The 13,434-nt window shown below is 43.0% G+C and overlaps 1 protein-coding gene across 3 annotated transcripts in view; it reads left to right on the forward strand.

Moving 5' to 3' along the window:
• Positions 1-1,014: 1,014 nt before the first annotated feature.
• SHMT1 (serine hydroxymethyltransferase 1) overlaps positions 1,015-13,434 on the forward strand; it is a 28,514-nt gene continuing 16,094 nt past the window's right edge. For 2 of the 3 annotated variants that reach the window (XM_038763689.1, XM_038763691.1), the window contains exons 1-3: positions 8,856-8,932; positions 11,823-11,935; positions 13,215-13,360. In XM_038763689.1, coding sequence (XP_038619617.1) covers positions 11,840-11,935; positions 13,215-13,360 — 242 coding nt within the window. In that variant the 5' untranslated portion in view covers positions 8,856-8,932; positions 11,823-11,839. Of the gene's footprint in view, positions 1,090-8,855; positions 8,933-11,822; positions 11,936-13,214; positions 13,361-13,434 lie in introns of those variants that run through there. The other variant, XM_038763690.1, reaches the window with a different exon arrangement.

Below are 13,434 nucleotides of genomic sequence, written 5' to 3' on the forward strand. Positions count from 1 at the left end.
TATTGGGACATTCGGAGGCCTTCCCGGACTGAGCCCCTTCCTTCCTCTCCCCCTCGTCCCCCTCTCCATTCCCCCCCATCTTGCCTCCTTCCCTTCCCCACAGCACCTGTATAGATGTATATATGTTTGTACATATTTATTACTCTATTTATTTATTTTACTTGTACATATCTATTCTATTTATTTTATTTTGTTAATATGTTTGGTTTTGTTCTCTGTCTCCCCCTTCTAGACTGTGAGCCCACTGTTGGGTAGGGCCTGTCAATATATGTTGCCAACTTGTACTTCCTAAGCGCTTAGTACAGTGCTCTGCACACAATATGCGCTCAATAAATATGATTGATTGATTGATTGAAGATGAGGCGGGAAGAGCAATGTACTAAGCGCTAGGGAAGTCCAAGTTGGCAGCATCTAGAGCCGGTCCCTACCCAACAGCGGGCTCACAGTCTAGAAGGGGGAGACAGAGAACAAAACCAAACATACTAACAAAATAAAACAAATAGAATAGTAAATATGTACAAGTAAATTAGAGTAATAAATACGTACAAACATATATACAGGTGCTGTGGGCAAGGGAAGGAGATAAGACTCTGGACATATTTATTACTCTATTTATTTATTTATTTATTTTACTTGTACATGTCTATTCTATTTATTTTATTTCGTTAGTATGGTTTTGTTCTCTGTCTCCCCCCTTTTAGACTGTGAGCCCACTGTTGGGTAGGGACCGTCTCAGTATGTTGCCAACTTGTCCTTCCCAAGCGCTTAGTCCAGTGCTCTGCACACAGTAAGCGCTCAATAAATACGATTGATTGATTGATTGAAGATGAGGCTGGAAGAAATGGCGGCCACAGGGAAGGCCTGTCCCCCCTCATCCCCCTCCCTTCCCCCCTCCCCCAAGGCGGGAAAGAGGCAGGTCCCTCCGGGCTCCGTGATTGGTGCGCGAGGGGGGCGGAGCTACCGCTGATTGGTGAAAACTCGCGGGGTCCCCCCCGGGCACGCGCAGTGCGGGAGGTCACGTGGCGCGGCTCGTGAGGATAAGCGTGGAGCGGGAGCGGCCAGCGCGTGGCCCCGGATCGCCAGGCTGAGGTACGTCCGTGTGCGCGCGCGTGCGTGGTGGGCGGCTGCGCGTTGCCATGGATACCGCCCAGCGGCCTGGGGGCGGGAATGGCGACGCTCGCCGCCAAATCGCCTCAGGAAGGGAGTTTGGGGGCAGCCATGGCCCTGCCCTAACACACGGCCCCCCCCCCCCTCCCCGGATGGACGTTCTTCGTGGGGCCTGTGATAATAATAATAATAATAATAATACCAATAATAATGATGGTTCTTGTTAAGCGCTTACTATGTGCCAAGCACTGTTCTGAGTGCTGGGGAGGTGCCAAGGTGATCAGGTTGTCCCACCCGGGGCTCACAGTCTTCATCCCCATTTGACAGATGAGGGAACTGAGGCCCGGAGAAGTGAAGTGACTTGCCCAAAGTCACCCAGCTGACAATTGGTGGGGCTGGGATTTGAACCCATGACCTCTGACTCCCAAGCCCGGGCTCTTTCCACTGAGCCACGCTGCTTCTCCAATAATAATAATGATGATGATGGCACTTATTAAGCGCTTACTACGTGCCAAGCACTGTTCTAAGTGCTGGGGGGATACAAGGTGATCAGGTTGTCCCAATAATAATAATAATGATGACATTTATTAAGCGCTTACTATGTGCCAAGCACTGTTCTAAGCGCTGGGGGGTTACAAGGTGATCAGGTTGTCCCAATAATAATAATAATGATGGCACTTATTAAGCGCTTACTATGTGCCAAGCACTGTTCTAATCGCTGGGGGGTTACAAGGTGATCAGGTTGTCCCAATAATAATAATAATGATGGCACTTATTAAGTGCTTAACATGTGCCAAGCACTGTTCTAAGTGCTGGGGAGATACAAGGTGATCAGGTTGTCCCAATAATAATAATAATGATGGCATTTTTTAAGCGCTTACTATGTGCCAAGCACTGTTCTAAGCGCTGGGGGGTTACAAGGTGATCAGGTTGTCCCAATAATAATAATAATGATGGCACTTATTAAGCGCTTACTATGTGCCAAGCACTGTTCTAATCGCTGGGGGGTTACAAGGTGATCAGGTTGTCCCAATAATAATAATAATGATGGCACTTATTAAGTGCTTAACATGTGCCAAGCACTGTTCTAAGTGCTGGGGAGATACAAGGTGATCAGGTTGTCCCAATAATAATAATAATGATGGCATTTTTTAAGCGCTTACTATGTGCCAAGCACTGTTCTAAGCGCTGGGGGGTTACAAGGTGATCAGGTTGTCCCAATAATAATAATAATGATGGCACTTATTAAGCGCTTACTATGTGCCAAGCACTGTTCTAATCGCTGGGGGGTTACAAGGTGATCAGGTTGTCCCAATAATAATAATAATGATGGCACTTATTAAGTGCTTAACATGTGCCAAGCACTGTTCTAAGCACTGGGGGGTTACAAGGTGATCAGGTTGTCCCAATAATAATAATAATGGCACTTATTAAGCGCTTACTATGTGCCAAGCACTGTTCTAAGCACTGGGGGGTTACAAGGTGATCAGGTTGTCCCAATAATAATAATAATAATGATGGCATTTTTTAAGCGCTTAATATGTGCCAAGCACTGTTCTAAGTGCTGGGGGAATACAAGGTGATCAGGTTGTCCCAATAGTAATAATAATGATGGCATTTATTAAGCGCTTACTACGTGCCGAGCACTGTTCTAAGTGCTGGGGGGATACAAGTTGATAAGGTTGTCCCAGTAATTATAATAATGATGGCATTTATTAAGCGCTTACTATGTGCCAAGCACTGTTCTAAGTGCTGGGGGGATACAAGATGATCAGGTTGTCCCAATAATAATGATGGCATTTATTAAGCCTTTACCATGTGCCAAGCACTGTTCTAAGCACTGGGGGGTTACAAGGTGATCAGGTTGTCCCAAGAATAATAATAATAATGATGGCATTTATTAAGTGCTTACTATGTGCCAAGCACTGTTCTAAGTGCTGGGGGGATACAAGGTCATCAGGTTGTCCCAATAGTAATAATAATGATGGCATTTATTAAGCACTTACTATGTGCCAAGCACTGTTCTAAGCGCTGGGGCGATACAAGGTGATCAGGTTGTCCCAATAATAATAATAATGATGATGGCACTTATTAAGCGCTTACTATGTGCCAAGCACTGTTCTAAGCGCTGGGGGGATACAAGGTGATCAGGTTGTCCCAATAATAATGATGGCATTTATTAAGCCTTTACCATGTGCCAAGCACTGTTCTAAGTGCTGGGGGGTTACAAGGTGATCAGGTTGTCCCAATAATCATAATGATGATGGCACTTATTAAGCGCTTATTACGTGCCAAGCACTGTTCTAAGCATTGGGGGGATACAAGGTGATCAGGTTGTCCCAGTAATAATAATGATGGCATTTATTAAGCACTTACTATGTGCCATGCACTGTTCTAAGTGCTGGGGGGATACAAGTTGATCAGGTTGTCCCAATAATAATAATGATGATGGCATTTATTAAGCACTTACTACGTGCCAAGCACTGTTCTAAGTGCAGAGGGAATACAAGGTGATCAGATTGTCCCAGTAATAATAATAATGATGGCATTTATTAAGCGCTTACTATGTGCCAAGCACTGTTCTAAGTGTTGGGGGGATACAACGTGATCAGGTTGTCCCAATATGTATATATGTTTGTACATATTTATTACTCTATTTATTTATTTTACTTGTACATAATCTATTCTATTTATTTTATTTTGTTAGTATGTTTGGTTTTGTTCTCTGTCTCCCCCTTTTAGACTGTGAGCCCACTGTTGGGTAGGGACTGTCTCTATATGTTGCCAACTTGTACTTCCCAAGTGCTTAGTACAGTGCTCTGCACACAGTAAGTGCTCAATAAATACGATTGATGATGATAATAATAATGATGGCATTTATTAAGCACTTACTATGTGCCAAGCACTGTTCTAAGCGCTGGGGGGATACAAGGTGATCAGGTTGTCCCAATAATAATGATAATAATAATGATGGCATTTATTAAGTGCTTACTATGTGCCAAGCACTGTTCTAAGCGCTGGGGGGGATACAAGGTAATCAGGTTGTCCCAATAATAATAATGATGATGGCACTTAAGCGCTTACTATGTGCCAAGCACTGGGGGGTTACAAGGTGATCAGGTTGTCCCAATAATAATGATGGCATTTCTTAAGCGTTTACCATGTGCCAAGCACTGTTCTAAGTGCTGGGGGGTTACAAGGTGATCAGGTTGTTCCAATAGTAATAATAATGATGACATTTATTAAGCGCTTACTATGTGCCAAGCACTGTTCTAAGTGCTGGGGGGATACAAGGTGATCAGGTTGTCCCAATAATAATAATAATGATAGCATTTATTAAGCGCTTACTATGTGCCAAGCACTGTTCTAAGTGCTGGGGGGATACAAGGTGATCAGGTTGTCCCAGTAATAATAATAATGATGGCATTTATTAAGCGCTTACTATGTGCCAAGCACTGTTCTAAGTGCTGGGGGGATAAAAGTTGATAAGGTTGTCCCAGTAATAATAATAATGATGGTATTTATTAAGCGCTTACTATGTGCCAAGCACTGTTCTAAGTGCTGGGGGGATACAAGGTGATCAGGTTGTCCCAATAATAATAATGGCATTTCTTAAGCGTTTACCATGTGCCAAGCACTGTTCTAAGCACTGGGGAGATACAAGGTGATCAGGTTGTCCCAATAATAATAATAATGATGGCATTTATTAAGCGCTTACTATGTGCCAAGCACTGTTCTAAGTGCTGGGGGGATACAAGGTGATCAGGTTGTCCCAATAGTAATAATAATGATGGCATTTATTAAGCGCTTACTATGTGCCAAGCACTGTTCTATGTGCTGGGGAGTTACAAGGTGATCAGGTTGTCCCAATAATAATAATGATGGCATTTATTAAGCGCTTACTATGTGTCAAGCACTGTTCTAAGCGCCGGGGGGATACAAGGTCATCAGGTTGTCCCAATAATAATAATGGCATTTATTAAGTGCTTACTATGTGCCAAGCACTGTTCTAAGTGCTGGGGGGATACTAGGTGATCAGGTTGTCCCAATAATAATAATGATGGCATTTATTAAGTGCTTACTATGTGCAAAGCACTGTTCTAAGCACGGGGCGGATATAAGGTGATCAGGTTGTCCCATGGGAGGCTCACAGTCAATCCCCATTTTACAGATGAGGGATCTGAGGCCCAGAGAAGTTAAGTGACTTACCCAAAGTCTCACAGCTGGCAGTTGGCAGAGCCGGGATTTGAACCCATGACCACTGACTCCCAAGCCCGGGCTCTTTTCCACTGAGCCACGCTGCTTCTCATGGGGCTCCCAGTCTTCATCCCCATTTTACAGATGAGGGAACTGAGGCCCAGAGAAGTGAAGTGACTTGCCCAAGGTCACACAGCTGACAAGTGGCGGAGCCGGGATTAGAACCCACGATCTCTGACTCCCAAGCCCGGGCTCTTTCCACTGAGCTACGCTGCTTTTCTGAGGAGACGCTGAGGAAAGTCTGTGAGGACACACTTTCAGTTTCCCATCCATGTGCCATGAACCCACACTGAATAATAATGAATAATTAAGGCGTTTGATAAGCGCTTACTATGTGCCAGTCACTGTACCAAGCGCTGGGGTAGGTATAAGCAAATCGGGTTGGACACAGCCCTGCCCCGCACAGGGCTCACAGTGTCAATCCCCATTTTACAGATGAGGGCACTGAGGCCCAGGAATAATAATAATGGTATTGGTTAAGCGCTTACTATGTGCCAAACACTGTCCTAAGCGCTGGGCAGATGCAAGGTAATCAGGTTGTCCCACGTGGGGCTCACAGTCTTGATCCCCATTTTACAGATGAGGGAACTGAAGCACAGAAGTGGAGTGCCATTCCCAAGGTCACACAGCAGACAAGTGGCGAAGCCCGGATTAATCAATCAATCGTATTTATTGAGCGCTTACTGTGTGCAGAGCACTGTACTAAGCGCTTGGGAAGTACAAGTTGGCAACATATAGAGACAGTCCCGACCCAACAGTGGGCTCACAGTCTAAAAGGGGGAGACAGAGAACAAAACCAAACATACTAATCATCATCATCATCATCAATCGTATTTATTGAGCGCTTACTATGTGCAGAGCACTGTACTAAGCGCTTGGGAAGTACAAATTGGCAATATATAGAGACAGTCCCTACCCAACAGTGGGCTCATAAAATAAATAGAATAGATATGTACAAGTAAAATAAATAAATAGAGTAATAAATATGTACAAACATATATACATATAAAAAGGTGCTGTGGGGAAGGGAAGAAGGTAAGATGGGGGGGATGGAGAGGGATTAGAACCCATGACCTTTGACTCCCAGGACTGGGCTCTGCCACTAGGCCACACTTCACACATAGGGTTTTTTTTGTGTGTGTGTGGTGGCGGGGCGGGGGGAACGGACACGGGCTGTCCTCAAAACTTTGGCCGTAAAAAAGGAACCTCTGAGACAAGTTACGCTGTGCTGAGGGAAACTTCTTGGATTAGCAAACATTAGTGAAAATTTCCTCGGCGTTTCTTGAACGGATAACCGTTGTTATCTGGAAACGCAGTTTGTGGTGCCAATCCGAGAACCTTAAAAATCAAACTAGGAGAGGGTGTAATTGTCACTCCGACTTCACCTCTTCAATGTACACATTTTTTTGCTCCTTCCAGTCCTAATAATAACTATGGTATTTGTGAAGCACATACTGTGTGCCAAGTGCTTTACTAAATAATAATAATAATGGCATTTATTAAGCACTTACTATCAATCAATCAATCAATCGTATTTATTGAGCGCTTACTGTGTGCAGAGCCCTGTACTAAGTGCTTGGGAAGTACAAGTTGGCAACATATAGAGACAGTCCCTACCCAACAGTGGGCTCACAGTCTAAAAAGGGGAGACAGAGAACAAAACCGAAACATACTAACAAAATAAAATAAATAGAATAGATATGTACAAGTAAAATAGAGTAATAAATATGTACAAACATATATACATATACTATGCGCAAAGCACTGTCCTAAGCGCTGGGGAGGTTACAAAGTGATCAGGTTGTCCCACGGGGGTCTCACAGTCTTAGTCTTAATATATGTATATATGTTTGTATATATGTTTCTACATATTTTTTACTCTATTAATTTTACTTGTATATATCTATTCTATTTATTTTATTTTGTTAATATGTTTGGTTTTGTTCCCTGTCCCCCCCCTTCTAGACTGTGAGCCCACTGTTGGGTAGGGACTGTCTCTATATGTTGCCAATTTGTACTTCCCAAGCACTTAGTACACTGCTGTGCACACAGTAAGCGCTTAATAAATACGATTGATTGATTAATCCCCATTTTACAAATGAGGGAACTGAGGCCCAGAGAAGTTAAGTGACTTGCCCAAAGTCACACAGCTGATAATTGGCAGAGCTGGGATTTGAACCCATGACCTCCGACTCCAAAGCCCATGCTCTTTCCACTGAGCCACGCTGCTTCTCTAAATGCTTAGGAACATACGTGACGATCAGATCAGACACATGGGACTCACAGTCTAAGAGGGAGGCAGATCAGGAATTGAATTCCTGTTTTACAGATGAGGTATCTGAGGCCCAGTGAGGTGAAGTGACTTGCCCAAGGTCACACAGCAGGCAAGTGGCAGAATTGGGATTAGAACCCAGGTCCTCTGCCTGGCCCGTGCCCTTTCCATTAGGCCACACTGCTTCTCAGTTTGCTAACCTTACTGCACTATTAATCAGTAGTATTTGCTCTAGCAAATGGACTGCATCCTGGGGATACTCAGTGGTTTTTACAGTTATTTGGTGATTAAAATGATGGTGATGACTTTTTAGGATTAGAGGGGCAATGATTCATTCAATCGCATTTATTGAGCGCTTACTGTGTGCAGAGCACTGTACTAAGCGCTTGGGAAGTACAAGTTGGCAACTTATAGAGACGGTCCCTACCCAACAGTGGGCTCACAGTCTAGAAGATAATTCTAGATAAATGATAAATTCTGTTTCTGTGACTCTTTGCAGCGGTAAGTCATTTCAAAACTTTGAAACTGGAAGAAAATGATGTTGGGAGGCACCATCATGAATTTTTAGAAGTGCAAACAGGTGCTATTCTCAACCAGCTATTCTTATGCAGGGCCAAGGCCCTGACTGCTGCCTGGCTTTGGTCAAGGTCACTTCCTTCCTAATTGATCATGTTTCTGCAATCAATCAATCAATCGTATTTATTGAGCGCTTACTGTGTGCAGAGCACTGTACTAAGCGCTTGGGAAGTACAAATTGGCAGCATATAGAGACAGTCCCTACCCAACAGTGGGCTCACAGTCTAAAAGGGGGAGGCAGAGAACAAAACCAAACATATTAACAAAATAAAATAAATAGAATAGATATGTACAAGTAAGATAAATAGAGTAATAAATATGTACAAACATATATACAGGTGCTGTGGGGAAGGGAAGGAGGTAAGATGTAAGACATCTGTGAACACCCTGGGAATTACGCATTGATGTGGGAATCTGAAAAAATGCTGGACTGGGGTTTCAGTTCCCAGATGTGGAATTTAGAACTAAAGTTAAGCTGTTTACATCCGAGGATTGCTCAAGATACTAAGCAAACATTGATCTACTGAACAACAAATCAACACCTCTTTTTTCTCACCCCACCCCCATCCTGTGGCAACACCAGGTCTGCATTAGAGTGAAAAAAGATAGTGCTAGCTTATAAATTCTGATAACTACTCCTGGAATTTCTAAATTGTTTTTCTCTTGAAGAGGACCCTAGATGAACTGTGGTTGTTCGGTTCAAGGAAATCGTTCCTAACTGTGAGTGATCATTGAGTATGGGTAATAATTATAATAATAATAATAATGATGGTATTGTGTGAAACAGCGTGGTTTAGTGGAAGTAACACAGGCTTGGGAGTCAGAAGTCGTGGGTTCTAATCCCGGCTTCACCACTTAGCATCATCATCATCAATCGTATTTATTGAGCGCTTACTATGTGCAGAGCACTGTACTAAGCTCTTGGGAAGTACAAATTGGCAACATATAGAGACAGTCCCTACCCAACAGTGGGCTCACAGTCGAAAAGGGGGCTCACAGTCTAAAAGGGGGCAAGTCACTTAACTTCTCTGTGTCTGTTACCTCATCTGTAAAAATGAGGATTAAGACTGTGAGCCCCCCCGCCCCCTGGGACAACCTGGTTACCTTGTATCTACCCCAGCGATTAGAACAGTGCTTGGCACATAGTAAGCCCTTAACAAATACCATCATCATTAGTAGTAGTAGTAGTAGTATTGTGTGCCAAGCACTGTTCTAAGTGCTGGGGTAGATACAAGGTAATCAGGTTGTCCCGCGTGGGGCTCAGTCTTAATCCCCATTTTACAGATGAGGTAACTGAGGCGTAGAAAAGTTAAGTGACTTGTCCAAGGTCACAAAGCAGACAAGTGGCGGAGCTGGGATTAGAACTCACAACCTCTGACTCCCAAGCTTGGGCGCTTTCCACAAAGCCACGTTGCCTCTATCAGGTAAAAAGCTAGGACAGGTGGGTGGACTGTGAGCTGGGTTGGAAGAATTAGGTTTTCCTATGAGCAGTGTTTTCTCTCCCATCCAGTGCCTTTGATAATCAATCAATCAATCATATTTATTGAGCGCTTACTATGTGCAGAGCACTGTACTAAGCGCTTGATAAGAAAATAGTCATTATGTCTGGGCTAGAGGGAAATCTAGACTATTTAAACGGACAAGGGTTCTAATCCCGGCTCCACCACTTGTCAACTGTGTGACCTTGGGTAAACCGCTTAACTTCTCTGTGCCTCAGCTACCTCATCTGTAAAATGGGGATTAAAACTTCGAGCCCCCTGTGGGACAACCTGCTTACCCTGTACCCACCCCAGCGCTTAGAACAGTTCTTGGCACATAGTAGGCGCTTAACAAATACCATTCTAATTATCTATTTAGGACATAACTGACATGAGGTTTCAAAGTGAACTTTAACTGCTTGGTAATTGGCCATCACTGATGTGTTCGTCATTTGCTCTCTGCTTGAAAACCCTTTTTGTCCTCAGAGAGTTAATATTTAACCGTTGTATTTCTATATTCCTGGGGCAGAGAGCTTGTTTTCCACCGTGGAAGGTTTTGTTTTTCTGAGTTCCTGGTCTGCAGAGGGACCAGGGTAGCGGAGGGCATGTATGGGAGCAGATGACAAGCTTCTTGGGTTCCCCCGGTCATGCTTGACTGCAGAGATCAGTGTGGCTGCAAATGAGAAGTTTGGCATAGACCCAAAGATACACTACACTATACTACTCTCGCTGCCTTCCAAGCTAGTATAGAAAATAGCTTGACTTAATACGGTCTTCATTTATGGAAGTCAACACCCCAATATTCCAGAACTGAAATACATAAATATGTAAATGCCTTCATTCTAACCCTGCATTTTTTAACAATAAATCAGTTATATGCAGTTTGTGTCATCTAAATGGTCACCTTGAAGTCTGGCCTTGAGCCAAAATTATGAACTTCCCGGATGGGCTTTTTTTATTTCACTTTTTAAACTGTGCTCCTGTCATTATTGTTATTATTAATCATGAAATAATAGCGCTTTTCAAGTAAAATATTCTGCCATATACCCCATAAAACTTCTTAGATTCCATGTCTGAATTTAAAGATTAAAGTACAATTTTTGTTTCTTAATTCCCAGAAGAAATTGAAATAACCAAAGACTGATTAAAACTAATGAAAAGCTAAGTGAAGGTTCCTAAAATAACTTGACAGAGTAGTTTATAGATTGACGCCCTGAAAAAGGTTATTTCACAGATGTCACAGAAAACACTATTGTTGGCAATTTATGGTATTTTTAAGTGTTTACTGTGTGCCAAGCACAGCGGTAGATATAATCAGATCAGATTCTCTTGCACATGGGATTTACAGATGAGGAAATTGAAGTACGGAGAGGTTAAATGATATCCAGTGACAGAGCTGAGATTAGAACTGTCTTTTTATGGTATTTTTTAATGGCATTTAATTATTTATTATGTTCCAGGCACTGTACTAAGTGCTAGGGTAGATACAAGCTAATCAGGTTGAACACAGTCCATATCCCACATGGGGCTCACAGTCTTTATCCCCATTTTACGGGTGAGGTAACTGAGGCAGAAAGAAATGAAGTTACTTGCCCAAGGTCACACAGCAGACAAGTGGCAGTCAGGATTAGAACTCAGGTCTCTCCGATTCCCAGGACCATGCTCTATCCACTAGGCTTCATTGTTTCTCCCAAAGTCTCCTGACTCATAGGCTCATGTCCTTGACACCACACCACTCTGCCTACTCAACCTCCATTTTAGTTTAAAAAAAAAAAGAAAAAAGCTCCAAATATAGAGACGTATATTTCCATTGACTCTCAAAAAGATAGCCTGTATTTAAAATACCACATGTCTTTGAAAACAAGAATTAAAATTTAATCCCATTCATAATCCTTTCAGGAAGATTTTTATTCATTCAATCATATTTATTGAGCGCTTACTGTGTGCAGAGCACTGTACTAAGCGCTTGGGAAGTACAAGTTGGCAACATATAGAGACGGTCCCTACCCAACAGCGGGCTCACAGTCTAGAAGACTTGTTTATCCAGGTTCATAAATAAATTTTAACATTTAAATTTTTTTTAAAGGTCCCATTTCATTTTGAAGATGATAAACTCTGGCATCTATTTTCAGGAAACTAAACCAGCAAAATGGCAGCCCCAGTCAATGGAGAGACTCAGATTGCTGAACTCTGGGAATCCCATAGTAATATGCTTGTACAGCCTCTTAAGGACAATGATATAGAGGTGAGATGATTTCTAGGTTACCAATAATTTTTTGTGCTAAAGTTACTCAAGCTGAATATATGTCAGTTTTGTCATCATTGTCTGTGAGATGGTGTTTCCAAGTAGTGAAGAGACTGGCAATGCCCTTGGTAATATTCCGGGGCTTTTACCTGATGACAGTGAATTCTTGGTCCCAATGTCTGGAATGAGACTTCAAGGAATTAGCTCTAAATTGGTATCTGAGTGCCAGATTTGGAGTAAATGGGAAAATAGCTTGGGTGAAGGGGTGTTGAAGTATTTTAAGCATGAAGATCGAAAAGGGAGAGAAACCAAGCATCTTTCTTTTAAGTGAGAAGAGCCAAAAGAAAGGAGCTCACTAGAGGAGGACACTGGTGGGAATTTAAAGGAAAAACTCAGACGTACAAAGGGAAATTGAATCCGATTTCATCTTAATATATGTACCTTTCTTCCTCAACTCAGTTTTTCTCAACTGTAAATTCCCTTCCTGCTTAGTGTTGGTGATGGTCACCCAGATTTTTTCATAGTGAGTGGTCTTGAGGATTTATTAAGCACTTATTTTGTGCCAAGCACTGGTAAGTCCAAGATAAGTCCAGGTTCAGAAGTGGACCCACAGCAGGTTTGGAGTCTAGGTTGGGGAAGACAGATGCATAGAAAACAGGAATGAACTTCAGTCACAAATTTCAGGCAGAAGAAATATTTTAAAAACGGAGCCATCAAAAATTGAGCATAAGCAGGTAGGTAAATAGTAAATATTTTTACGCTTGTCTCCCCTGTTGGAGTGTAGGCTCTTTGTGAGCAGGGAAAGTGTTGCTTTGTTCTGTACTTCCCAAGCACCTAGGACAGTGCACCACCTATGTGGGCCCTCAATAAATTCTGCTGCTACTACTGCTATGTCTCCTGAGGCTCTTCACTCTCCAGGTCCAAGATATAGGTCACAAATAACATATCCTTCCCAAAGTTCTGCCAGTGGGAGGGCAGACTTTTGCTGGCCTCCTGCTTCTCCAGGGGCAAGTCGTCAATCCTGTGATATCAGACTAGTGGAGGGAGACCAATCCGGGCAATAGGTGGACCTCAGGGCTACTAGGAGTATGGCAGCGCTATCCCCTTGGGTTCTGGGCTTTAATTAGATCAGCCGGGAATACCAGTCTCATCGGTGTAGACCAGAAACGTTTCAACCAAAGGGTGAAGGAGGACCTTTATAGTTTCATTTTGTTTTACCTTGTCCGGTCATAGCAGAATGCAAAGCTAGACTTTGTGGTGACTGTTTTTCTCTCGGCAGGTGTATTCCATCATCAAGAAAGAGAGTCACCGTCAGAAAGTTGGCTTGGAGCTGATTGCTTCAGAGAACTTTGCCAGCCGAGCCGTCCTGGAGGCCCTGGGCTCCTGTTTGAACAACAAATACTCAGAAGGGTACCCAGGGCAGAGGTCTGTGTCCAAGGATTTCAGTTTTAGATTTGTTTCTGCGGTGGCGGTTGATGATGCAAAATAACAGAGGCAGG

Source organism: Tachyglossus aculeatus, chromosome 21, assembly GCF_015852505.1.
Source record: "Tachyglossus aculeatus isolate mTacAcu1 chromosome 21, mTacAcu1.pri, whole genome shotgun sequence".
In the NCBI taxonomy this organism is placed as follows: Eukaryota; Metazoa; Chordata; class Mammalia; order Monotremata; family Tachyglossidae; genus Tachyglossus; species Tachyglossus aculeatus.